The sequence below is a fragment of the Meriones unguiculatus genome, chromosome 21, assembly GCF_030254825.1.
Source record: "Meriones unguiculatus strain TT.TT164.6M chromosome 21, Bangor_MerUng_6.1, whole genome shotgun sequence".
Classification (NCBI taxonomy): Eukaryota; Metazoa; Chordata; class Mammalia; order Rodentia; family Muridae; genus Meriones; species Meriones unguiculatus.
Genome location: NC_083368.1, coordinates 16,638,448 through 16,664,315, shown reverse-complemented (window position 1 = coordinate 16,664,315; position 25,868 = coordinate 16,638,448). Strand labels below are relative to the sequence as shown.

At 55.2% G+C, this 25,868-nt stretch overlaps 1 protein-coding gene across 4 annotated transcripts in view; it reads right to left on the bottom strand.

Moving 5' to 3' along the window:
* The window catches only part of Smarcd3 (SWI/SNF related, matrix associated, actin dependent regulator of chromatin, subfamily d, member 3), a 32,075-nt gene extending 6,598 nt beyond the window's left edge, over positions 1 to 25,477 (bottom strand). Inside the window, exons 1-2 of one of the 4 annotated variants that reach the window (XM_021659752.2) lie at positions 25,357 to 25,477; positions 23,502 to 23,641 (exon numbers count right to left, since the gene is read on the bottom strand). In XM_021659752.2, the coding sequence (XP_021515427.1) occupies positions 23,502 to 23,540 (39 nt within the window). In that variant the 5' untranslated portion in view covers positions 23,541 to 23,641; positions 25,357 to 25,477. Of the gene's footprint in view, positions 1 to 2,558; positions 2,782 to 7,022; positions 7,077 to 23,501; positions 23,642 to 25,356 lie in introns of those variants that run through there. The other 3 variants (XM_021659753.2, XM_021659751.2, XM_021659750.2) reach the window with 3 other exon arrangements.
* Positions 25,478 to 25,868: the final 391 nt, after the last annotated feature.

The window sequence follows — 25,868 nt, the reverse complement described above, 5'->3', positions numbered from 1 at the left end:
CCAAGCCTCCGAGCGGTTCAAGGTAGAGCAAAAATGAATATTAATGGCGCCTTTCAACCTTTCAAAGGATGTTCACACCAGCACGGGCCTCTGCAAGCCAGTCAGAGCAGATCTTTTCATCCCCACTTGACAGATGCGGCAACTGGAGCTCAAAGAAAAAAGCGACCTCGCCAAGGTCACCCCGCTCATCCCGACAAAGGTAGCACCTGAGGGGCCACGCTCCCCACGCTTGGCTGAGGTGAAGGGCTGATCTGCCCTCATTTCCTATTGCCTGATTTCCACAGCCCACTTCTGGGGCTGATGGGCTCTATAGTTGAGCCCCCGTCCCCCTTTCAGAGTCCCCTGTTTTGGCCCACTGGTTTCAAACAACTCGGGTAGCCAACTCCAGGTCTCCTCACGCGCTGACTTCGTCTGCCTCTTTAATTTCATTTCTCCCAAGGTGATACACGAGGCTGAGCAAGGGCACCCGAGGGTCTGGTGTCATCAGACCCTGCCAGGTTTCTCCGAGGGGCAAGTGCGGAGCTGGATTAGAAGCGGGCTGCCAGGGGGCAGCGATGGTCGAAGGAAGCAGCATCTGTACTAGCATCCATATCTCCCTCCTATCTGCCCACATCAAAGACAGAACCCATTCCCACCCCACCCCAGGAAGACTAGAAACTGAAGGGAAGTGAGGCAGGCTGTACACACACACACACACACACACACACACACACACACACCCGCCACCACCACCCCTGGGCAGTCAAGACGGAGAAGGTGAAAATGCAAATGGAGTGTCCCAGACTCTACTTGTCCAGGCCCAGGAAGGGAGCTGAGGTTTAAGGAGTCAGGGGGAAGGATGGGTTCAGAAGAACAGGAAGGGTATTAGGGAGGGAGGATTGAAGACCCTATTATTTAAAGGCTGGGGATGTAGCTTGCTCAGTACAGGTGAAGCCCTGGGTTTGATCCCCAGCACCACATGATAAACTGCACAGGATGGCACACTTGTCATCACAGTCCTGAGGGGGAGGCGGAAGGATCAAGACCACCCTCCGATTCTGATATAGAGTGAGTCTGAGGCCAGCCTAGGCTACAGGAGAACACACACACACACACACTCCTCATCTCACCCTCGGGAGCAGGAAGCCCTAACCCTAACCCCCAGGCTTCCTTTCTCCTTCTGCATTGCTTATCCCAGCAGCTGTCTCTGCCCATCTTCTGCAGCGAAGCCTGTCCCTGCCTTTGCCTCCCCCACTCCACCTGACTCTGTCACTCATGGCACCAATGCCACTAGGGCGGAAGCTCAGGCCTAGCCGTTCCCCACCACTATAGAAGGGGCTCTGATCACCCAAGAACGTCCACTCCACGTTGGCCATTTTCAGTGCCATGTGTGGAGACCCTTCTTCGCTGGATGGCACTCTTTAAAGCAACTCCCCACGCAGCCAGGTTAGGAGCAGTAACTCCACCACGAAGCCACACTGCCTCGGGGATCGCAGCCCAGAAGTCCCTATGGCTACAGGACAGGCTGCCACAGCGAAGCCCTCTCCCCTATCAGCTGTTCTCCTAGCCATCAAGGCCAGACACTGCTACCGTCTGGTCTACGGAGAGGAACGCTTCCAGGGGCCCGCAGGGGCTCTGCCACCAGTACCACCTCCAGAAGAAGTCAAGATTCTGAAGGCCCTTGCCTCTCTCGATGAGATGCTGCCTGGGGTCACAACCAAATCTGGCCATAGTAAATACTTCCATCACACATCCCCAGGCTTGGAGCCCCTCACAGCCAGGCTCTCCACTGACTCAAATCAGGTGTCCTCCTCCTTAGGTTCCTGGACTCCCTCTGGCTCCTCACGCTTCTTCCTGTGTGTGTGTGTGTGTGTGTGTTCTCTAGGCCTCACATCCCCAACTCCAGCCCTTCCTTCACACCTTTGAGGTGGTAAGGTCATCAACTTCTGATGGCTGAGCCTGCCAAGGGGAGTCTCTGAGCACTTAGCTTGGGGTCCATTTCTCAAGTAGGCCTCTCTCTGCTCTGACAGCAGGGCCAAGTCCTCAGGGTCCTCCTTCTAGGATGCGGGGGTTGCCCAGGCAGAGAGCTTTGGCTCTTAGCTGCCTCCAGGGTCACCTGCTCCTAGCTCCTCAGACCCAGTCAGAGTGACACTGTCCCAAAGGATGAACAGGGACAACAGGCAGCCCAGCCCTGGCTCGGTGTGGAGTCACCACCCCGCCCCCACCCCCAGGTCAGGGGTAACACCTGGGCCCACCAGCAAAAGAATGTGCGACATGTCAGTTACAGAGGGGACCCCCCTGATGGGGGGCACAGTGCCCACATCCCACCCCTTGCCCCTGACAAGAGCCCAAGCCGACGCCTCTCTTCCCCGGCCGCCGAGCGCCCATCCCCAGCCGACCGCTTGGCGACGTGTTCGGATGCCAGGGCGCCGGCAAGGTCCCAGGGTTGGGCCGTGACCGTGCGCCCCTCAACCAAAGAGGTGGGAGAGCGGGAGCGCGCCGGCGGCCCCTCCCGATCATCCCTCCATTCAGCCCGAGCCAGCTCGCTCACCCTCCCCCGCTAACTTTCCCCCACTCACCACCCCATGGACCAGAAACTCAAAAAGTTTGCTTTTCGTGGCTTTGCGCGCCCCTCCGGCAACTTCGTCCGCGGCCATCGGGGTGGGCTCAGCGGCTCCTCTCACTCTCTCTCTCTCTTCCTCTTTCTTTCCCTTTTCTGCCTTTTTTTTCCTCCAACTCTCCCCTCTGAGTCCTGCTGGGCTCTCTCACACTTCTACTCGAGCGGAGTGGGGAGGGGGCCCCTTCAGGGCTGCCCTGACGGCCCACGGCCCACGCCGCCGCCGCCCGCCCGCCGCCGCCGCCGCCGCCGCCGCCGCGGCTGCCGCATTCCTGCACTGATAAGACAGAAATAGTCCGGCGGCCCGGGGTCTGCCTGCGACGCGGCGGGGACAGAGCAGCCCTCCCGTGCACCCCGCGTGCTCCGAACGGCGCATACAAGCGGCGAGACAAGCCGATCTGCCCGGACGCTGAGCGCTGGGCAGCGGCGCTGCGCCCAGGCCGCCCGAGGCCCGCCGGTGGCGGCGCGGGGAGGGAACACCAGGGGAGGTGACCGGGGGCTCGCCGGCCACCCTGCCCTCGCCACAAATAGTTTCTCGGTTAGGGAATTCGCCGACAGGGCCAGGCAAGGAACAGGCAGTTCCAACTTTCTTCCCCCAAGTGGCTCCTGCCGCATTTCTGAGGCTCTTTCCCCAGGGACCAGGCAGGCCAAGTAGGGAAACATTTGCTGGAAGGAATCTGAGGGGGGGGGGGGACCGAGGAGGCCTTGCTGCCGTCCCAGGGCCGGCCGCGGTGGGTGTGCCCGGCTAGGCGGGCTCCGGGCGTCCGCAGCTGTGTGTGCCCTTGTCTCGCACCCCGTGTGTCTGCACCCTTTGTGGCTGGGCGCAGTGGCTGTGGGTGTGGATGTTTATGTGCGTGCACTGACAAACGCCTCGTCTGTGTGCTTCCCTCCGCTGGAGCCGCCGTGCCTGCGCGCCTGCGTGCGGGGCAGGACACGGCCTGTGTCTTTCAGCTCTGTGGGAGTCTATTTCTGGGCTTGGGAGTCTTTGTTTGTCTCTGTGTGAGAAAGTGAGGGCAATAGGGGAAGTATTTCCGAAAAGGGGGCATGGACCGGGCTCGTGAGAACAGGGCGAGTGAAAGTGAGGAGCGGTGCCGAGCCAGGGTGGGTACTTGGCGTGGGGACCCGGAGAGGCTGGGGATGGTGAGGTCCGCCCAAGGACCGAGGAGAAAGCAGGGGTGTGGAGAAGGAAAGTGAGGGAACGCCAAAAGGGACCGTGTGGCGACAACTGGCGGACCCCGGGGTGGAGATCCAACAGAAAGGAGGGGCCAGATCCCTTGATCGAGCCCAGGCCCCGCCCAGGCCATAAGCCACGCCCGTCCCCACCTCTGAAGGAGGAGCCCGCGGGCTTTGGGACTACCAAGGGTCACGTTTATGGGCAAGCTGGGGCTGAGGCTGTCAGAATTCAGGTGGGGGAACTTGTGGGAACACATTGAAATGTGAGCCCTCAAACCCAGTATTGCACCGTGGGGTCCTAACCTTTGACCCCTCAGAAGGTCTTCATGGCTCAGGACAAGGAGCGGAGGGCATGTTCTCCCAGGAGTCTGTCTGGCCTGCACCTCAGCTTCCCGCAGGTCCCGTTAGCATGCCTGCTGTCATTGCCTTCTCAGGCGCCTACTGGAGGCGCCGGTCCAGGGTGGGCTGAGTCCAGCAGCCACAGGCCATAAAGGTGGCCGCTGGTAGCTGCAGTGACATCTCCTTGGGTCCAGCGGCTCACCTCCACAACCCCCCCCCCCCCATCCCTTAGTCTGAGTCTCTCCGGCCACTCTGTAACGCCTCCACCTGCCCCCTGCCTGTCCCATCATACTCATCCTTTGAGGCCCAGGTCAGACCCTGGTTCCTGCAGGGCGTCTTCCCTGCCCTCAATCATGGGAACACACCTTGGTCTTCTTCAAATGTCCAGTACCATCTGTCTTGTCCATAGACTGGGCTGGACTCGTATGCCTCACGCGCCTTCTGCTTCAGGTGTATTGGGTTTGGTATCCCAAAGAGGCTGTGACTCCAGAGGGCCTTGGGTCCATGTCTCCCCCAGGCCTGGGTACTGGGACTCTGCAACACCAAAAACTGAGGACAAAGCTCCCGGGCCCGTGAATGCAGTCAGTGCTCTGCCATGTACCTGAAGATGGGAGTCACCGCAGCTACCCCATCCCAGTCCTTGGAGGCTCTGGGAGTGGGGTGGACACCTCTAGGCTTTAGGAAATGATGGGTGCTCTCAACTTTTAGAGCCACCTCTTGGAGTAAGACAGACCGGCGTCTCAGCTTTGGGGCCGTGGGAAGTCTAAAGGAGAGGAACCAGATCTTTGAAGTCTTGGTGGTGAAGGAGGTTGTGGGAGGTTAGGGCTGAGTGGAAGCCAGTGCTGGGGGGATGGGGGGATATCGTCAGATCCACAGACAGGCCCTTCTCGAGCGCCCCCTCTCGGGGTACCAGGCCACACACATGGCAGCCATGGCCACACAGCCTTCAAACACCTGGGGCACACATAGGACGGGGACAAGGAGCCACATGGATTTGCACATTTAGGCACACGTTGGCCTCCCCCACACCCCATACAATGAGGTGCCCGATTCACAAGTAAGCAGACACGTTAGCATGCTCTTTAGCAGGTTGGTGGGGGACTTGTGGCCCGGAAGCCTCTCTCACAAAGGCTAGGAGCCCCACCAGCTCAGTGCCACCAGGGCGCTGGGCAGTAACACGCCGCCCACAGCGCCTGCGGAGAGCCCGGACTTCTTCCAACCCGACAGGGTGCAGGCCACACCCGGGCAGGCCCGAGAGCGTGTCTGGGGCAAGGGGAGGGCGGCCGCACGGCGGCCCGGAGCCGGAGTCCCCCCTGTCGTCCCCCCATCTCTCCTTCCCTCGCAGAAGCACGACCAGCACCAAATGGCAAAGCGCCGCTCCCCGCGCAGGGAGCGCTACGCCGCGGCCTGCGGGACGGACTGGCCGCCTCGCCCCCCCACCGTGCGGAGCGAGCGGCCGCAGCCGGTGCACTGGGGGCTTGGGCCGCCGGTCTGCACCGCCCTCCCTCCGCCCGCACCGGTCCCCAGGCCGAGCATGCGCGCTGCGGCCTCCCTCCCGGTGAAGGTCAGCCCAGGGCCCAGCTGCAGGACTCCGCCGCGGCCAGGGGAGGCGGAGGAGGGAGGAGGGATGCAGGGGAGAGACTTAACTCCTTCTCTGCGGGAAGATGGCCACCCAGCCCCAGCCGGAGCCCAGAGTCTTGTGCTCCCGCCCTCTGTGGAGGTCCCGATTGGGGACAAGGCGGTGTGTGTGTTGGGGGGGGGGGGGGTTAGGAGGGGGTGGGGAAGGGGGAATGGAAGGCTGGAAGGAGAGAAGGGAAGCTGGCTGGGGAGAGGAAGGGAGGGAGTGGGAGAGGAACAAAGGAGAGAAGAGGGAGAAAGGATATCTTGCCAGAGAGACCCCTTTCTCTTGTCAACCTTCCCTCATCCCAGCAGTAAAACTTCCCTCAGAGGAATACAATTAGCCTAATTTTATCGGGGGGAGTGTGAAGAGAGACCTTTTGGAGTTCTCAGGGCCAGGGCTCCTGATTTCTGTGACCTGTCCCATCCCTAACCTAAGCCCACACCCTTCTCCCTTGGTCACTAAATCCTGGGACATACGGGGGGGGGGGGGGGACCCAGAGTCTGATGACTAAGCTCCAATTCCCCTGGGAACTCTGACAATAACTTAGGACCAGGCCCAGTTCCTAGAAGTGGGAGAAGAGGTCACCGAGACCCCAGCCTCCACTCCTATCCCACCTGAGAGACTCAGACACAGTCCTTATGGGAGATTCCTTACAGTGGTACCTGAGTAGCAGTGAGTGTGCCTGTTGGTGTCAGGACACATTGTGCCCAGCACACAGCCTGCCACTATAAAGGCTGTCTCTGTGTGACTTTGCCTTGCTGTGTTAGTTTTTGCATGTATGTACACACATGCACACACATGCACACACACATACACAGTGAGAGAGAAAGAGAAAGAGAGAGCGAGAGAGAGAGAGAGAGAGAGAGAGAGCACACAAACAAAAAACAAAGAAAAAATAGGACACGAAAATAGTTGTGTGACCTTGAAAGAGTTGCTGTTATCTGTCTGTTCCTGCCTCCTTGGGAGTAACAGGAGAGACTTGGCCCAGGGACTCCGGGGCCTTTCCTGCTCAGAGAGCCAAGGACTCCACAGATAGAAAAGAACTGAGGCAGACAAGAGGAAGGGTGGGGAGGAAGGGGGCAGAGAGACATGGAGACATCCTCACAGCCCATGGGTACTGTTCCCAGGGGGGCCTGAACCCCTGTCAGCCACTCCTCTGTGAAGTCTGAAGGGACACCCAGCCTCCCTCTTTCCTCTCCTCACAGCCACTCTCTTCCCTCTGCCACACCTCGTGTGTGCCCTCGGCACCATACGCCATGCCATGGGCCCCCTGCCATGAGGGTAAGACCTTACCGTGGGGTCCCCAGGGTCCTGCGCCGTGGGCAGGTACATGATAAAGGTTAGCTGAATGCACGGTCCTCCTTCCTCTCTGCCTGCGTGGGTTTGTTCAGTCTAATGGGATGCTCCTTGACACCCCTCCCACCCCCACACACACCGCACACACAATGAACTGCAAACATCGGGGAGCTGAGGCTGCTGGTCGCAGAAGGAGCGCAGAGCCGGCCTCTGGGGCTCTGAGCATCCCGCTGGCCTAGAGGGAAGGCACGTTTTTTGGATTCACAGCCAGTTTTCTTTCATCCCCCTCAAGGCCTCCATTAATTAGGTGGTCTCTTGGAGCAGGTCACTCCAAATAGCTTAGGGCACTGTAAAAAAAAATAATAGAAATAATAAAAAAAGGAGCCACGGAGGCTAGGTGTCTGTTTCTCTAAGGCGATAGCAGGTGTGTGGGGCCGTGTTTCTGTGGGGTCTTGAAGGGCGCTGGCCCATTGCGCCAGCATGATTTACCTGTAGGCAGACTGCGTTAAGGGTTGAATTAGGCAGTACCGGGGGGATCAACACCTTACAGGTTTGGCTAGAGTCTAGGACTTCGATATGAGACGACTCAGTACCAAATAGAGGGAAATATGTCCTGGGTCTGGCTATACAAAGCTGCAAGCTTTGCTTTTCCTCCTCTGGAGCTTGGAGCTGACAGAGGCTCTCTGGGCCCCTCAGGTGGGACAGCCCACCATCCTCATGAAAGCCTGCTCAACCCTCCAAAGCCTCCCGCTGCCAACCTCATGTAGTATCCTAATGCCTGCTGCTCTCAGGGGAGTCAACCATGACATGCCCCAGACTTCCTGACTGTTTGATCTGTCTGCAGATGCTGGTGTGGAGTCCTCAGTGTTTGTCGCTAGGAAGTTGAGAACTCAGGAAGACGCCCCCACGGCTTCCTGGAGGGTTGCTCACGTCCTCATGTCTAACACTGTGTCCCCAGGGATGTCCCTGTCCTCCCCAGAAGAAACACCTGTCCTCATCTCCAGACAGAAGGCCGTCTGGCATCCCACTCTCCCCTGCTGAATTCTGGGAATGCAGGAAAGATGCCGAGTGGTAAGATAACACACAGAGGGCCTCATGTATGTTAAACCAGTTCTCTACCAACATGCCACAGCCAGGCCAACCTTATTCCATCAAATGTACCATTTTAAAGTTTCTTGACTATTTTTCCCTCCTTCTACCATCAAAGTTCTGTGTCTGCTGAACCCTTTTGCCAGCGCACACAGTATTGTTGTTCTCCCATCTGAAGAGGTCTCCCCTCCCCCTGCTTCTCCCAGTTGCAATAAAACTTCTCAAGAGCACGTGCATTTGCTATCTTCACTTCTTGGACTCAAATCCCAGCGGCTGCACTGAGAGTGTCCCTGCCAGGGACATCAACGGCCTCCGCACTGTCCAGTACCACCACTGATGCCCAAGCCTCATCTTGCTTAGCAGACTACAGTGTTTGACCAAGGAAACTGCTTCCTTCTCTGACGTCCTCCTGCCTCCAGGGCGACCGCCCTCAGGCTCCGCATGTGTCCCGCTCATCATGTTCCCTCTCAGTGTCAGAGCACCTGGAGAGAAAGGGCTCAGCTCCCACAGTCCTCCATTACATCTCACTGGTACCTCTGCCTCCTGCAGGTCTGTGCTTCGTAGGTACGCTGGGTTGTTGACCTCTGAAATATTCCCATGATCCAGGCCTCTCTCCCAGACTTCAGACTCCTGCGTGTAACTGTTGACCCAACATTTCCACCCAGATCTTTAATAGAGCTGCTCCAACTAATCCCACTGCTCTACGTCATTCTCTGGGCTAGCCTAAAATCCCACCTTTCTCTCATACCCACATCCAATCCAAAGAAATGTTCCCCTGGCTCTGGATCAAGAGTCCAACCATTCCTCCTACCCCACCCCTTTGCTGGCGTCCCCTGGGTCAAAACCACAAGGGCTAAGCGGTCAGCTTGCCACACCTCCTCAGCCTGCTCCCTACAGGGCAGTCAGACCACCCCCTAGGCGGACACTCAACATTGCAAGCTGCAAATGTGCTTCTGTGTGCACGTGGGAAGGAGGGGCAAGCGGTGGGGCGCAAGGCTTCCTGCAAGCTGCAGCACCTGTACTTGTCTAGAGCAAGGTACTGCCAACACCCATCAGCAAGATTCACAAAAAGGGACACTTTGTGGGTGCCTGGACGCCCCAGGCTTCCTATTTGATTTTCAGTAAGGGCCAAAGTCCTACAGGTCTTGCTCTGCCTCCACCTTCTGCTCTCGCCTCCCGATTCTCCCCTTGGGCTGCTCTTGGCCTCTTGAGGCTCTCTGGAACCCAGGAACTGCCCAGCCTCACTCAGCTTGCTCCTCGTTCTACCTGGGCTGCTGCTCCTCCTCCACCGCCTGCAGAGCGCTCACCTCCTGCAGATCTGTTCTCCTCCAGCCACAGTCTGTCTCCTGTTGAAAACTGCAGCCTTAGGCTGAGCGTGAAGGAGCAAGCCTTGACTCTCAGCATGCAGGAGGCGGAGGCAGGCTGACTTCTGAGTTTCTGGCCAGCCTGGTCTACACAGCCAGGTCCAGGCTGGCTACAGCGGGGAGTGAGACCCTGTCTCAAACACAATAAAACAAAAACCTCGAGTACCTAGCTCAAGAGATAATTCAAGGGGCATGAGTGCTTGCCTCCAGGCAGCAAGTTCGAGCCTCAGAACAAACACGGTGGCAGGAGAACGCTGACTGGGGCAAGTTGTCCTCTCATCATGAAGAAATGAATTCATTTAAAGAAAAAAACCTGCATCCTCTCTCTTCCCTCCAAGCTCCTTACTGCTTTTCCTTTGCTTGGTTTCCTCAACAGTTCTTTAGAGCAAGCCCAGCCTATGTAACCTTCCCCACCCCTACCCCTCCCCATACCCCCTTACGGTGCAGGCTCCCAAAAGGTAAGGCTTTTTATCAGTCTTGCTCGAGGATAACTTTCGCGTTCTTGGACATAGCAGAGGGTACAATCAATCAAAGATGGAGGTGGAGATACCTACTCCGGTCAGTTTTGAATCTGCAGCATGCTCCCGGGCTGGGAAAGGCGGCTATCTGAAGCAGTGTTATCTCAGTGATAACAGCACAGCTTCTCTTTGCACAGGACCAAATGCTCTCACACGCAAGGACCTGGCTACTCCTTGAAGGCCTCTTGGGCGCCTGCCTGTCCCCCTCAGGCGCCTACCTAGGAAGATTTCTAATCTAAAGATAGGGAGAATGGTGTTCTCAGAAGCGACACCAGATCTCCTGATATGAAGGTCCAAGGACCTTCATCCCAAGCTGCCTCCACAGAATCTCCTGTGGAAGGCACACCTGTCCGGATTCTCAGAGTTACACAATAGCATTCCCACCTTTCCACATCCCCGCTTTGTTAAACAATGAAGGACATCCAAAGGCTCCTCGAAGATGGCTTAATGAGTAAAGTGCTTCCCATGCAAGTAGAAAGATCTGGGTTCAGATCCCCAGAACGCGCACACAGATCTGGACCCAGTGAAGTACCTCTGTGACACCAGCATTCAGGAAACAGACGGACAGGACCCAGGCAACCAGTGAACTCCAGGTTCTGGCTCAGAAATAAAGTGGAGAAGAGCAGAGGAAGACACCTCACGTCAGCCTCTGCTGCCACACACGGGTGGGTGAGTTCAGTTACCCCCACAGGCAGAGCACACCCACAGCACACAGGCACACAAAACACAGACATGCAACCCCCCCCGCCCACCCACACACTCACACATACACACACACAAGACCCACCTGACCCCCGACACAAGACTCTTGGAAGCAGGTGCACTTAAAACGATTTACCTCTGATTATCTCTTAAAAACTTCCCCCCAAACTCAATCGCATTATTTCAAGCATTGGGAATATAAATCTTCAACGAGTTACCACCAAGTTGTCTGAAAATAATACCTGTCAATGCACAGTGTGGAGGACTCTTACCTCCTGTGTAAAAAAAAGAAAAAAAAATCTTGGCTAAATTTGGAACAAGCCCCTTGCTATGTGGCTCTTCCTGGATTACAGCTGGACACACGTGTTTATCTGTGTAACATGAAGAAGCATGTGCATGAGTCATCACGCTCAGACATCTCTTGTCTCTCACCTCAGGCTACTGTCCTTCAGAAGTGTATTGTCTTCAGGGCACACCACCTCCTCCTGCCCTCCTGGCACCACTCGGCTACCACCGGCTTGGGAGACTGAGGCTCTACCCCGGCCCTCAAGAAGTGATGTGTGTGGCAAGATGCTAGCTCTGTAGGATAGACTATGGATCTCTTTCTTCTGGCCTCCTCATTCCCTCTCCCTCCCCATGTGTGTGCATGCATGCTGCATGTTCATGTGCAAGGGGATATATGTCTACACAGCTGTGCATGTGTGTGGAAGCCAGAAGTCGACCTCAGGGGCTGTACCTCTTAGATTTTTGTTTTTGTTAGTTACCCGAAGCTTGAAGCTTATTCTAAGCTGGCTGGCTCAGAGATGGGCCTATCTCTGCCTCCCCATCACTGGATTGCAAGCCTGTACTATGATGTCCAGGCTTTTTTACACGAGCTAGGGATCAGTCTGAGGCCCCCATGTTTGCATGGTAAGCACTTTATCAAATAAGCTATCTCCGTGGTTTCCCAGATTTCTTATAAAACCTGGTGAAAGTACACTGGGTTGAAAAGCAATGGGGATTGTGTGGTGTGTCCATGACCGTGTCTCCTGGTCAAAGCTGGGCTCTGTATCTCCTTGTACCTCCAAACAGTACAGTCTGTTAGTAAGCAGTAAGGAGTGCTCCTGGGGTCAAAGGCTTTGGTGGCAGATAAGAAATAAAGTAGAGAAGAGCAGAGGAAGATACCTCTGTCCCTGTGGGCAGACAGAGGGAGGACAGGCTAGCCTTGTCTGCAGGGCCTGCTTGGTATCCCACCCCTGAGTTTTGCAAACCTCTGTCCCTAAGGCTGGCAGCTGCCCTCCTCAAGGACCCTTCTCTATGAGACCAGTGGCAGTTGGTAGCAGGCAGCAGGCCTTGCTCCTAGAACTGGCCCTTGCCTTGGTCATTCTGCCCTGGAAATCAACTATCCTAGGCCAGGGCTTTGACAGCCTGGTCTCACTGGCCTGTCATCCTCTATGTACCTAGCCCACTGTCCTGAGTGGAGTCCCTGCAGGCAGCATGGTGGATGCTCTGCACCAAGGCTGTAGATCACCTTTCTCACGCTTGGCCCCATTGGCACTGGAGGCAGGACGCTAAGCGTGGCCTCCTTAGCACTGAGCGATACTTTGTGCCAGAGTGACTTATTGTGGTGGCTCTCCCGTGCATGGCAGGATGTTTGAAGCATCCCTAGCCTCCAGTATCTTCTCCAGTATGATACTGGGCACAAAACACAGCCAGACACTGTCCCCTGCCTCTGGAAGGAGGGACTGCCTCAGGTGAGAACCTCACCTCTGCAGTCATGTCTCGGGGTCTCACATCTGGCTCAGCGCTGAGTCCTTTGGCACCTCTGAGCCTCACTTTCCTTGCCCGCAACCCAGGAAGCCCTGCCTTTGCTCACAGTGGCTATGAGGTTACAGTGTGGCTCAATGCTTTACTGACACAAAGCTGCTCTTGGTCTCCCAGAGTCACTGGCCACCTGGGCTGCCTCCACCTCACACTGCAGGCCCCGTTGATCCTGCTGCTGGCTGATCCCTGCGAGGACACAGTAGCAGCAGAAGATCCTCAGGGCCCTTCAGCTGTTGGGGGGTGAGGAGAGTGGGAAAGGCCGTACAAATACCCTGAAGGGAGCTGTGAGAGATTGGCTAGGGCTCCTAGAAAATAGCCAGGCAATTACTCAGAATGACTAATTACGCTAGGCCCTGGGATCCCTGGGGGGTTTGGACACTTCCCAAATCGTTAGACACATCCCAGCAGAGAACAGCCTCGCCTGCAGCAGTGTGCAGATGGCTCACGACATGGGAAGCCAGTGGCCTGCAACTTTAGAAGAGGCTGTGCCTAGGCTGCAGGCTGGGAGGAACCCTCAGGAGCCACACACAGTGTATGCCCTGGGCATGAACCTCAGACAAACCCACAAGGCCAACCATCCAAGACCTGAGTTGGGGCTGACAGCAGAGGCACCTAGAAGAAAGCTGGGCCTAGGGACCTAGTGCTCGCCTGCTCTGCCCACTGTGAGCAAGTGTCCACACTCCAAGAAGAGTCCTTGAGTAGACAAGATGGGTAGAGGCTTAGTGCCAGGGGCTCTGAACAGGGAACAGGAATGCAGCCCCAGACAGGTGAGGTACAGAAGCCATCTTGGGTCATCTGTGCAGAGCCTTGAACTAGATGTGGGAAAAGCCCCACCGGGGCGAAGCAAGCGTGGGCAGTAGAGTGCCATGATTCTGGGCCACAGAGTGGTACCCTTCCCTGGGGCTCGGGCTCAGGCTTTGTCTTGCTGAGGGTCTTAAAAATGGTGGGATGGGAACGGAAAGCAGGAGTCCAGACAGCCTGGTCAGGACTAAACTGGTAAGAATTACAGCTGACACACGCCATCTGCTGAGTCAGGATAGAGCCTGCTTCTAGTTTGTTTTCCTTTGTTTCAAGCCGAGAAACCTCTATGTAGCTGAGAACCACGTTGAACTTCTGATTTTCCTGATCCACCTCCTGAATGTTGGGATTGCAGGCGTGTGCCATCCAGTGCTGGTGGCTGAATCTGGGGCTTTGTTCCTGCTAGGCAAGTGGTCCACCAACTGAGCCGTGGGCCTCCTCTCCTCCACTTCTCTACTGCAGCCTCAGGCTATAGGCAAACAGGAGTGGGAGGAGGGAGTGAAGCCATCTCCAAATATCCAATTAACAAATAAACAAACTCAGGGGGTGGAGGCAGGGGAATTAGACATACCAAGCTAACCTCCACTACTTAACAAGTTCCATACCTGGGTTAGGTGAGACCCTGTTTCATAAAATAAAACAGCCAAGGGCAGGGCCTGATGTTTTGAATCAGGGCTGAGGCTTTAACTGAGTGAGAGCAGTGTACCCACCCTCCACCCTCCTCCTTCACACAGGCCCCACCTCTGCTGCCAGTGGCCCCCACAGCCCCTCACAAACATTCCACACAGCCACAAAGCCCTGTAAGTGCTTTTGGAGTTCTGCCTGCACGAAGGTCCAATCTCCCCTCCCTTCTAGCTGCATCACCAACTGGCTGCAAGCTGGCCGGTTATCTCAGCCCAGCATCTTCCATATTTTTCTGTTGTTATTAACGTCCTCTCCTCCCCCACCCTCACACCCACTACAGGGTTAAGATTAGGGTTCTGTCTCTTCCTGACCCTCCAAGCCCGTCTGTACCATCTACCACCCTAGGTCTGGGCATGACCATCTCTCTCCTGGACTCATCTCTTCACCCCTATCTCTCTCCAACTTGTTTCCCACACCATGGCCAGATCAATATTTTAACAGGTGTGACTAGGAACACAGTACATCCTTTTTAAGAACTGACAGTGGTTTCCATCACATCAACAGACTCCAAATCCTTTGTCCAGTTCTCAAACTCATTGGGCCCCAATAACCTCAGGCCTTTTGCACATGATCAGCTTTTGGGGGCTGAAAAATCACACTCCTGAAGACACAGTTCCTGCATAGAGAGGAGCTAATATCAGCGTCTGCCTTGGGCATTGCCTCAAAATGGCAGCAGCTGGGGCCACAAGGTAGAGTTGAGTAAAATAGCTGTGGGGCCTATCTCAAAGCCCAAGGCATGTGAATGTGAAGAGCTCTGCAGCGAGGTCTCCAGGACAGCCCACAGCCTGGGCTGCCACTACTGGGGGTCCCTAGGACACGAAGAAGCAGTCATCCCTAAGTGGCCCTCAGGGAGCCAACCCCCACCCAACTGAGCTGGACAAGGAGGTAGCATGAGTGAATGGCGCTGCGTTCCCACCTCTGCTGGAGGCAGCAAGCATGGCTGGGTGGGGGCTCATCAGGTGGAACAGCACTGAAGGCCACAGTAGGTTCTGCCTGTTTCCACATGAGGAGGCCTGGAGCCAGGCACACAGCCAGGGTCTCATCCCCCAGCAACTTGGTAATAGCAGTGTGTCCTCAGGATCACGGTTCGCAGAGATTTGACCTCCAGCCAACCCTTCACCCAAGGTACTAAAGGCATATCCCCCAAAACAGAAGGCAGCTATCACAGTTCCCTCCCCCGTGTGGGTTGGGTGGTGAACCCCTAATTCTGGACACCTCCAATGCATCAGAATGTGAACCAAGAAAGAGACTCTATGCCTAGATGATGGCGTCACAGGGAAGGCCCCGGTCCACTACGACCCGTGTGCTATAGAGAAGGGAAATGGGCTCAGAGCAATGCGCACAGAGGGTGTGAGAAGGCACAGGGACACTCAGCCTGGATCTGCTGTTCAAGCTGGTGTGGGCCCACTGTGGCACCCTAGTTCACACAGAGTGTCCTTGGGTACTCCTGGGGTGGACTCCTGAGACACACTGCCAGCTCACTTATGACTGTGACCTGGAGCGCGGTGTCTGTGCTCTAGAAGGCACCGATGTGACGCTCCAGACACATGCGTTCCTGTAATGCATCCCGTGGCGGGACCTCAACCTACAGACTGAATCCGAGTATCCCACAAAAGTGTCAAGACTGCACATTCATTCCACGTGAGCCTCTTGAAGGCTCGAGTCCTTCAGCTTGAAAATGGGTACACCACCACGTTGCCTGGGCCGGTGTGAACAGCACGGAGCAGTGAGATGGCACGAGAACATTGCCTTCAGGTCACGGGGCCATCACTGTAGCCCCTTTCCACACCTGGTACTCAGGCGTCCCCTATTCCCATGTACCTTGAGACCCACACCCTTTCTCCTCCCACTTGCCTGAAAGCAGTCCTTCAGACTCAGGGAAAGGTTATTTTGGTTATTCCTGCCAATACGGATCTTGGGAGAATTAGCTCATTACTCAGCTGGTTGGGAGCCTCTTGATTCTGGTACTGATACCTCACAGAGCAACCATCTCTAGCTGTGTAGCATTCCGACGTCGGGGGAATGTGGCCATCAGTCTTCATCCAAATCATTGCTCTAAGTCTTTACATTCCATATTGAAAAGGGACAGAATTGAAGAAAATCCCTTTACAGATTTCTTTGTGCCCAGTGGGCTTCCTTTCCAATTATTTTTTAATATACACATGGGATTTTCACAGCGTCCTATTTTGTAGTTCGGGCTGACCTTGAGCTCTCTTTTTTCTATACAGGGTCTTCCTGTATAGCCCTAGTCTGGGATTCAGTATGTAGACCAGGTTGCCTTGAACTAACAAAGATCCACATGCCAGTGCCTCATGAGTGCTGAGATTTAGCCATGAACTCTTGATCTTCCTGCCTTAGCCTTCCCCAAATAGAATTATAGGTATTTGCCACCCTGACCAGCTCATTCTTAGCAATATTTGATAATATTTGATAATAGTAACATCCAGCCAGTAGAGTCCTGTCTCGGCTCTGGTGGGACAACTTATGCCACTGTAACCAGCAAAGAACACAGAGCAGGCTCACTGGTCCCCTGTCTGCCCAGGGCCAGTGGTTCCATAGGCGCACACCCCTGCGTCTATGCATGCAGCCCTCCTTATCTATGATACCGTAAGTGCATGGAGGCACGCTTCAGTCAAACACCTCCAAATGAATGGACACCCACTACTAGATAGAGTTTAGCCTCTGAGGCAGCTGGTTTGGGTCCTGGGCTGAGGAAGAAAAGGGAAAACAGGTGGCAGAGTGAGGGGGGTTCAGTGTTGCTCTGGCCACACAATGCCTTTTTTAAAATATTTATTTTTGTATATACATACGTATATATCCATGCACGTGCATTCATATGTATGTGTGATACGTGGACATGTGTGTACAGGCGTGTACACAGAGATCAGAAGAGGGCATCAGGCGTCTTCCTCTACCCTCACCATCTATTCCTTTGAGGCAATGTCTCTCTCCCTGAACCTTGGTCTCAGCTTTTCTTGGCTAGGCTGGAAGCTAGCAAGCCCCGGTGATGCTCTTCTCTCCCGACTCTCAGAGCTGAGGTTGCGGCATCCGTAGGCTGCCTGGTTTGTTATGTGAGTACTGGGGTCTGAACTCTGCACTCATGATGGAGCAGCAAAACCTCTCAACTGCTGAGCCATCCCTCCAGGCCTCACACCATGTCCTAAATACTTTAATTCAGTTCCAACCTTAAAATTTGGGAGATTTCATGAGTAAAGGGAGATTTCTAGACTCTCTTAGCAATTTAATAACCTGGTCCCTGACATCGACCTGTCCATGGGGATGCCCCAGAGAAAGCTGGGAAGGGCTGTCCCTTTCAGAGAAGCCTGTTCTTCTCAAGGGACACGTTCTCAATTCTCCATATGGCCTCCCCATTCCTTATTTTAGGGGTTGCAACCCAAATGCCCCTCAGGGCCCAGCAATGATTACAAGAGAGTAGCATGGGCTTTTTGTGAGATGATAAATAACTTTTGACCTTGGGCCTCGGTGCTGGGTGTAAAAGAGGAAGGGCTGGGTTGGAGAGGGGTTTATACAAAGGGTGGCTGTTTGTCCTTCTGAGGACCAGCAGGGTTTGGGCACGACATGACTCTGAGCGCCGGATGTGGTGGAGACACCCCAGTTGGGACTCATGCCCTGTCCACTGGGAAAATTACTTAGATTTCTGAACCTCGGTGTAATCGTCTTAAAACTGCTGGCAATCCTAACCGCATTTATACCGCAGTGTTCCGAGGCTCAACTAAGCCAGGAAACATTTTTAATAACAATCAGGAAAGTCAAGCCACACTGGCTGCCGCTCTCCGCCCACCTGCTGAGTTCTACTTCCTGCAGGTGCCTGGGTACTGCTGAGGAAGCAGGTAGGGGCTGGAGTATCTCAAGAGCTGGGCTACTGCCCACTGAGGGGGCCACCTTCAAGTGTCTCCGACACCTGTGCAGTGACTTAGTTGATGGAGTACTTGCCCGACATGCATAAGGTTTGGGGTTCAAACCCGCATAAAACACGACTGTAATGCCAGCTTTGGGGAGGTGGAGGCCGGCAGGTCAGAAGTTCAAGGCCGTTCTCAGCTACACAGCAAGCTGAGGGTGTCTCAGCATTTTCTTCTGAAATAAGAGGCCTAACAGAGCAGCTGTAAAGAGGGGAAACTAAGAGAGGACCAATAAGCACAGGGATGAACTCTTCAAGACTGGGTGGGTTAGAAGCGAACCCGATTTGGGAGCTGGAGCTGTGACTCAGCGGTAGAGCTCACGACCCAAGCTGCGACTCCTCGCAGCACAAACGAGGCAAAGAAAAACTTTACAAAAGGCGAGAAAGGAGGACTCCCCAGTATGCTGATGGGAAAGACTGGGGGGTGTCGGCAATAAAGATGAACTAAACTACTAAACTACGATCAATTCTTAAGAGGGGTGAACAGGGGGAACACGAAGCTGACACCTTGAGCAGAGGCTGGGACCCAGAATCAAGGGGGCTGGTGCCCCAAAGGCTTGCAGAGGACACCCGAGGAGGCCAGGGCTGAGGAGCTATTCTAAGCCACCTGGGCGCCAGCGGTCTCCCAGCCGTAGTTTCATGCATAACGTTCTGCTCTCACGCATTGAGTCATTACAGAAAGAAAGGCTTCGTGTCCAATTTTGCAAACAAGACACTTTTTTCCCCGCCCCTTCTGTGTGTGTGTGTGTGTGTGTGTCTTTAACTTACTATGTAGTCCATGCTAGCCTTGAACTCGAGACAATCCCTCCTGCCTCAGCTCCCTGAGTGTGGGATTGCCATGCCCAGCTCAGGCAGCATTCATCTTCTATGACAAGTCTGTCCAGCCCTCAGGGAGCCTCTCTAGAAGGGCAGAGCTGATTATTCCCCAAAGGAGTCAGGATGTGTAGCACAGCAGGTTGGGATGGGACTGGGAGCAGGCCTACTCTCTGCAACCCCTGAGGTCCAGGCCAAAGTCAAGGCCGGGAAACTCTGTCCCATAGCAACAGTTGAACACGGAGTGAGTCTGGCCTTGGAGAGCCATCCGACAGGATTCTGCAGGAGCTGGACCAGTTGGTGGGGCCAAGAGCAGAATGGGCAGTAAGGTGTCAGCAGGCAAGGCAGGGCCACTGTGAGGCCAGCTGTACCCACAGGGACCTTGGCTCCTCTGAGTCAGGGCCTCCTCTGTCCTATCCACTACTGTCTCATTCATCTGTTCTTCATTCCAGAAATACTTTTCCTACTAGGCAGGAAAGCAAGCACCCGTGCTAAGCACAAAGCTGTGCCACTGGGCTGCCTTTGGGTTTTCTTCAGAAGTAAGAGTTGGGGAGAGATAGGGTGGTGATAAAGTAGAGGCTGAAGGGAAAACTGAAGGAAGAAAAGGCAACTGTACAGTGTAGATCATATCTTTAAGGAACACCACAATTAAACATTTAAGTTTTAGGAGGTGCCATGAGACTTACGTGGGACTTCACTTCTAATCAGGGGTGGGAAAAGACTCACTCTGAGTGACATATAACTGAACGCAATTCACCAAGGTGAAGGATGGAGGACGGCCATGGAGGCAGAAGGGGTAGCAAGGGATGGCAAATTTGAGGCCAGCCTGGGCTATATGAGACCCTGTCTCAAGGAGGGAAAAGAAGAAAATGGAATGGGGATAGAAGCAGAAAGTAAAAGTCAATAAAAGGGGTCTGAAGAGATGACTTAGCAGTTAGCACTTGCTGCTCTTGCAGAGGGCCTGGGCTCCGTTCCCAGCATCTGCCTGGTACTTCACAACCATCTGTAACTCCAGTTTCAGGGGCTCCAACATACTCTTTGGCCTCTGTGTGTACCAGGCATGTACACGGTAACATACATACATACACACACACATACAAGCAAAATATTCATTTACATAAAAGAAATAAATCTAAATATGTCCTTTAAGTCAATAAAAGAGCATGGTGATGGTCCTGAAGGACAGATAAGGAGGTGGATGATGACAAAGGTCACTCCCAGGTCTGGACTTGAATACTGATGACACTGTCTAGCAGTGCGGCTTGCCCCAGTACCACTGCCGAGGGGACCCTCCCTCTTTCGTGTGTTCACAAGGGAATTTCCACTCCTCAGGAGATGATCCTGGATTAAGCCTTCTCCTTCTCTGCACACCTCCTTCCCATCTGACAGAAAGGGGAAGGTATAAGTCTCACTGACAAGGCCAACAGGGGGATGGCAGCTTCCCCCATGGTCAGCCCTGTTCTTTTGGGGAACCCATATTCGACAGGCCATCTGCTCCTGTTCCCACAATCTAGGTGCCTGAGCCCCAGTCAGAGAAGGGTGGCCTTCCACATTCAGGCCCCATGGTCCAGCCTCCTCCATTGGTCTAGCCTCTCTCGGTTAATGAGTTCCTGGACTCTGTCTGGGTCTTGGAGTGTCTGGGTTCTAAAGGGAAGGAGTATGGCTGCCTGGTCTGCCTTGTGCCTCAACTTACCTGCTAGACATGGAGATGTCTTTATTTTCTAGCAGACTCTCAGACTGTGACTCTGAACTTACCCCGGACTTTAGACTGACCTCCCTCTCTGCCCAATGTGTATCAGACATACAGTCACAAATACCAACATAACAATTATTTCCTGAAAACAGCAATCCCTTCCGCTGGTTGCTCTAAACAACTTGATTTTAATGTGTTCAAGTTTTCTGCCTTCCTGCATGTATGGACGTGCACCACAGGCATGCCCAGTGCAGGTGGAGGTCAAAAGAAGGCAGCGGATCTGGACCTGGAGTCACAGAACCGAACCCCGGTCCTCTGCAGAAAGCAACAGGTGCTCGTAACCTCTGAGCCACCTGTCCAGCTCCTAGTGGCTCTAAACTGCATCTTCAGGTTAAGCAGGCTGCATAAAAGATCTATACAGCCAGGCGGTGTGACAGTTCACACCCCAGTGCCAGGATACCGCCGGGACACTGTTGAAGACTTTGCTCAGATTCGTCACACGAGTAGTCCTTATACAACCCAACAAGAGTCAGGCCCGAATAACAGTAGTTTGATCAGTAGTTAGGTTTCGGCGTAAGGGAGGCTGAGTCTGGAGACAGGAGTCACAGAACCGTGGGAGTTTGTGCTTACACTGGCCTCACCCATGGCCACAACACATTTCCCTTCCTCATCTACCCTCAGTACCAATTTTCCTTGCATCGTTGACTTTGCAAGGCCCCCAAGCCCTTTCTGGAGCACGGCAGAGTGGGAGTACATCTGCCTGAGGCACCTTCTCTCTGCTTCTCTACCCTCCCTGGGAGCGCCCTGTTCCTGCCTCCGGGCCCCAGAATGTTCTTTCGTCTGGAGAAATGGTCCAAATGGGAATCAATCCAAGTTTGTAAATTCCAGTACAGGCATGTGCGGAACCAGGCTTGGGAGGCACACTCTCAAATTCCCTAGAAGTAAGGTTAGGTCACAGGGAGACTGGTTTCACAGCTGAGAAGAAAGGGAACAAGGGCGTATGTCTGTTTTCCAAATGGTAGCACAGCCCAAGCGGGCAGCCAGCTCTCCCACCAGGTCCCTTAGGAGTTTCCTAGGTTCCCCACATCCTTCACCATCGGAGGATACTGGGGACAAGAGCTACAGTCCCCAGAAGATGACCCTAGGCTGAGCGTCCACCAGCAGCAGGCAAACAGGGGCCTCAGGTTGGCCCCTGTGTTTAGTCCAGAATTTCAGAATCCTACCAAAGCCCAGGGTACGTCACACACCCACCTCCCAGAAGCAAAGACATCTCCCAGTGACACCTTCCGCTCATTGCCTTTGCCACGTAGTGCTCCCTAGCATTTGCAATGGCACACCGAGTCCTTGGGGCCGGCCACTGCACAGCTCGCCACCGGGTCACAGAGGCGCCTGTGAACCTCCAAATGCCTGTTCACGTGCCTGGCCAGCAAAAGCGTGCCGTCAAAACACGGGAGGGTTGGCTTCATGTTCATGTGACTCTCAAATCGAAAACCAAAGGAGCCATACGCTTTGTCACCTCATCTCTGGCAGGGGGGGGGGGGGACAAGCATGCTGGAACTCCCCAGCTCCCCAAGGAGTCATGTAGTGACCCAAGGCCACTTATCACTGCTTCAAACCCCCAGTCTTTTCAGGCTTCCTTCCATTCTTCCCCCCACCCCCACCCCCACTGCTCAGCCCTACAGTGAGATCATGTCCTTCAGGTAGCCACGCGGGGCCTAACTCAGGACACCCAAATGAAGCTTAATGAAGCTTATCACAGGATGGACAGCTTCTGTGCACCTGCTGAAGACTGAAGCAGCTCCTACCTTCATTTCAGCTTCCTCTGACTAACTAGAACCTTAGGATGTGGAGCCTGAGCCTGCTCTGGGGTGGGCTGTCTGGACCCACCTGAATACCACTGGCTTTGGGAATCTTTCCTACAACACCCCCATAGACTTACGAGGAGGTCCCCCTGTCACCTGAGGTGCTGGTCGGGCTGTGGGAAAGGAGCTGAGAGAGCTGACTTTTCAGCGGGCAATAAAGCATCCAAGGCTCCCCGTATAGTAGGGGCACGCCCATACCATGCTTGTTTCAACGTTCTGGGTACCACGTGACTCTAACACTCCCGAGCCAGGCTGGGCTTACCCAGCTGGCAAAGCCCTATATTATTTCCCCTGAGCTGGGCCCAGTTGTGTGTTGGGGAGTTGGGGAGAGTGTAAGGGACACCCACTTGCTGGCGGCCTCCTCTTGCCCCACTCTGAGGAAGTGGAGGCTGAGAGAGGCCTCACACATCCCACAGCTCAGGCCTTCAGGAAGCCCTGTCTTCCAAGGTCCCCTTCAAGCTGCATCCATTCATTCAGGGCTTCCCTGAGGTCCCCCTCCTTAGAGGTCCACAGCACCTGTGGCATTCCTTTCAGCCCTTTCCCATATCCAGCAAGGTTTGAAAAGTGGCCTCCCTTTCCTAAGCTCTAGAGTGTCCCTCAGGACAAGGGGGAAAGGCTGTGAGACTACCCAAGGCCTCCTCTTCTATGGAGAGAGTAGAAGCCTGAAGCCTGCATGGTGGCAGAGAAGAGCTGCCACCACCCCCTTCTATCATGACTAACCCCTTGTCTGAGCCTCTGCAGGGCTTTGAGAGGTTCGCTCAGCCTGTCTGTAGATTACCCAGCCTGGGATGTGGCAAGCACCAGCAGGCTCCTTCCAGGTAATGGGGATCACCGGGAGGCGTGTGAACCGAGAGACGAGAGACGACAGGCATCCAGGAGTCTATGGATACTGAGGAGCCAGGAGAAATCAGACCCATAAGCCCTTTTCATAGGAACTCGGCTTTCATGTAAACTTGTTCCTGGATCAGAGTGGCTTTGAGAGGCAAGACCTAGGGGCTCCTAGGGAGGCGAGGTGACTCTTGTAAGTATTAGCACAGATGTGGGGGAAGGTTTTAATGATGGGTGTCATCAGGTTCAGGAGAGTGCAGAGAGACTCTGTGTGAACATCGGGGACCAGCGGGGAGAGTGGGCAGACCGCTGGGGGCGGGGAGCAAGGCGCTGCCGGAGCCTAGAGCGGACAGGCTTTGGCTGAAGCTCCTGCTCCGAGGCTGGCAGGGGAGGAAGCACCTACCTGTACCACGGTGGGTAGGTGCTGAAGACCTGGAGTCATAGATGGCAGGGTCCCGGAACTGGGGAGTCATCCAGTGCCCCCTTGGTGCCCCGGCCCAGAGCCTGCCACGACTGTAGCACCAAGGGCCATGCTGGGAGGATCTGAAAGGAGAGGGCTGTGGGAGGAGTGGCCTGGGTCCTGAGTCCCAACGCAGGCTCTAAAGGGCCTTGGGGGAAGGCTACATTCCAGGTCTCCTCTCGGCGGCCCTCAGGAGGTCTGAGGAAGAATATAGGGAGTTGTGCAGAAGGGGACAGGCCTTGAGGCCAGCACGAGCCAACCTCAAGGCAGAGCACAGGTGGGAGCAGCATGTGCCTCACACATGGACTTGGGTCCAGGACAGAGAACTTCTGCCAGGAGCTGAGACCCCAGGCAGAGAGCTGTCTCTAACCAAGGAAAGCAGGCCTCAGGGGTGAGAATAGAGCTTTGAAGCGAAGAGAGACCTTCTGGCCAGGATAATACCTAACATCAAGGCAACCCCAGTCAACTACTTGCTCCAGGCTCTCCTGGACGCACTGCCTTCTGGGTTCACCCAGGTCTGGTGGCCTTTCCCTCCTGGGAAGAGCAGGGAGTTCCCAGGCATGGGGCAAAGAGTGCACAGTGCCATAGGTGGGGCAGGGGCAGGTTTGAGAGTGGTCCAGGAACACGCAGAGCAGATGGGTGGAGATCTGTTGGCCAAAGGTAGAAGGCGGAGTGGGCCCAGCTGAGGATGCTGAGGTGGAATGTGGGACGCGTGACAGGAGAGCCACGGGGGGTACGCGGTAGAAATGTGTGCGTAGGGAAAAGACTACAGTTTGAGGCTGAGGGTGGGTGTCGGCAGGCAGGTAAGCGTCGGGCGATAACGGGAATGGGAGAGGGTTGTCCAGGAAGGAGGGTAGCAAGTGGAGTTTGGGAAGGTGCCAGGCAGTAGGCAGTAAGGAAAGTGTCAGGTAGGGAGCGAGTGAAAGGATGAAAGTGAATAGGGCAAGTGAGAGACCACTGCCAGGAGAAGCAGGTGGGGAACATGCTAGGCAAGAGGGAGGTGCCAGGCAGTGGGAAGGAGGGTGGTGCCAGACAGGGAAGGGAAGGTGCCAGGCAGCAGGGTGCCAGACAAGGGTGGGGGAGGGTCCACAGGTGAAGGGGGGAAGGTACCAAGCAGGGGTGGGAAGAGAGGGTACCAGGTAGGAATGAGGTATCAGAGATGGGACTGGATGGGAATTGGTAGAAGGGGTAGGAAAAAGAGGTACTACTAGGTTAGGGAGGGTGTCAGGCAGGGGGAATAAAGAGAGTCAGGAAGGTAGGGAACACCAGAAAAGAGGAAGATGACAGCAAGGAAGAAGAAGGATGCCAGAAAGGGAGGAAAGGACTGGCCAGGTAAAGAGAGGAGGCCAAGCAAGGGAAAGCAGGGAAGTGCCAGGTGGGTAGAGGAAGGGGATGCCAGTCAAGGGGATGAGGTGCCAGGTGGAGGGAAGAGGGATGCCAGGCAAAAGGGAAGGATGCCAGGCAAAGGGAGGATCAAGAATGCCAGGTAAAGGGAGGAGGGATGCCAGGTAGAGGGAGGAAGGATGCCAGGCAGCAGGAAGAGGAATGCCAGGCAGAGAGAGGAAAAGGAATGCCAGGCAGGAGGAGGAGGGATGCCAGGCAAGGGGAGGAGGGATGCCAGGGAGCAGAAGGAGGGATGCCAGGCAGGGAAGAGAAGGGATGCCAGGCAGAGGGAGGAGGGGGATGCCAGCAGAGGCGAGACAGCACTGCCAGCAGGGAAGGCGGGGGCGCTGGCGCTGCGCGGCTGGGCGGCGTGTTCGCCTAGGGCCGTGGGGGCCGTGCGGTGCGGGTCGCTCACCTGCTCCCTCGGGACCCCGGCCCGGAGCGCTGCTGCCCGCCCTCCGCTCCACGCTCTGCTCGACTTGGCGCCTGCGCCGCTGCAGCCTGGAGCGGGGGAGGCGCAGGGAGCGTCTGCAAAGAGCTAGGCACTCAATAGTGAGTTAGGGATCGGAGCAAGAAGCTTTGCCCCATCCATCCGTGTGTCTGGTGTTCAGCACTGAGCCCTGAGGCAGAGCCCTTGCTAGACCCAGACCCACCTGTGGTGAACTTCAAGCCTGTGTACAGATATCTTTGAAAATGCACCTGCTCACACACAGTGAGAACCTCCTAAGTGCTGCAGATGTTAGCTACCAAGGAAATTCTCTCCCCTACGGTAGCGTTCTGTGCACACAGTGGGAGGAAGGTTTTGTATCTTTGCAGCTCTCAGGACCCAGTTGAGATCTCCGGTGTAGCTTGGCTAGTTGACACAGACCTTAAGAAGGGCTTTTGGAAGGTAGGGCTGGCCAAGCCTGGCTCCAGTCACCTCTGAGG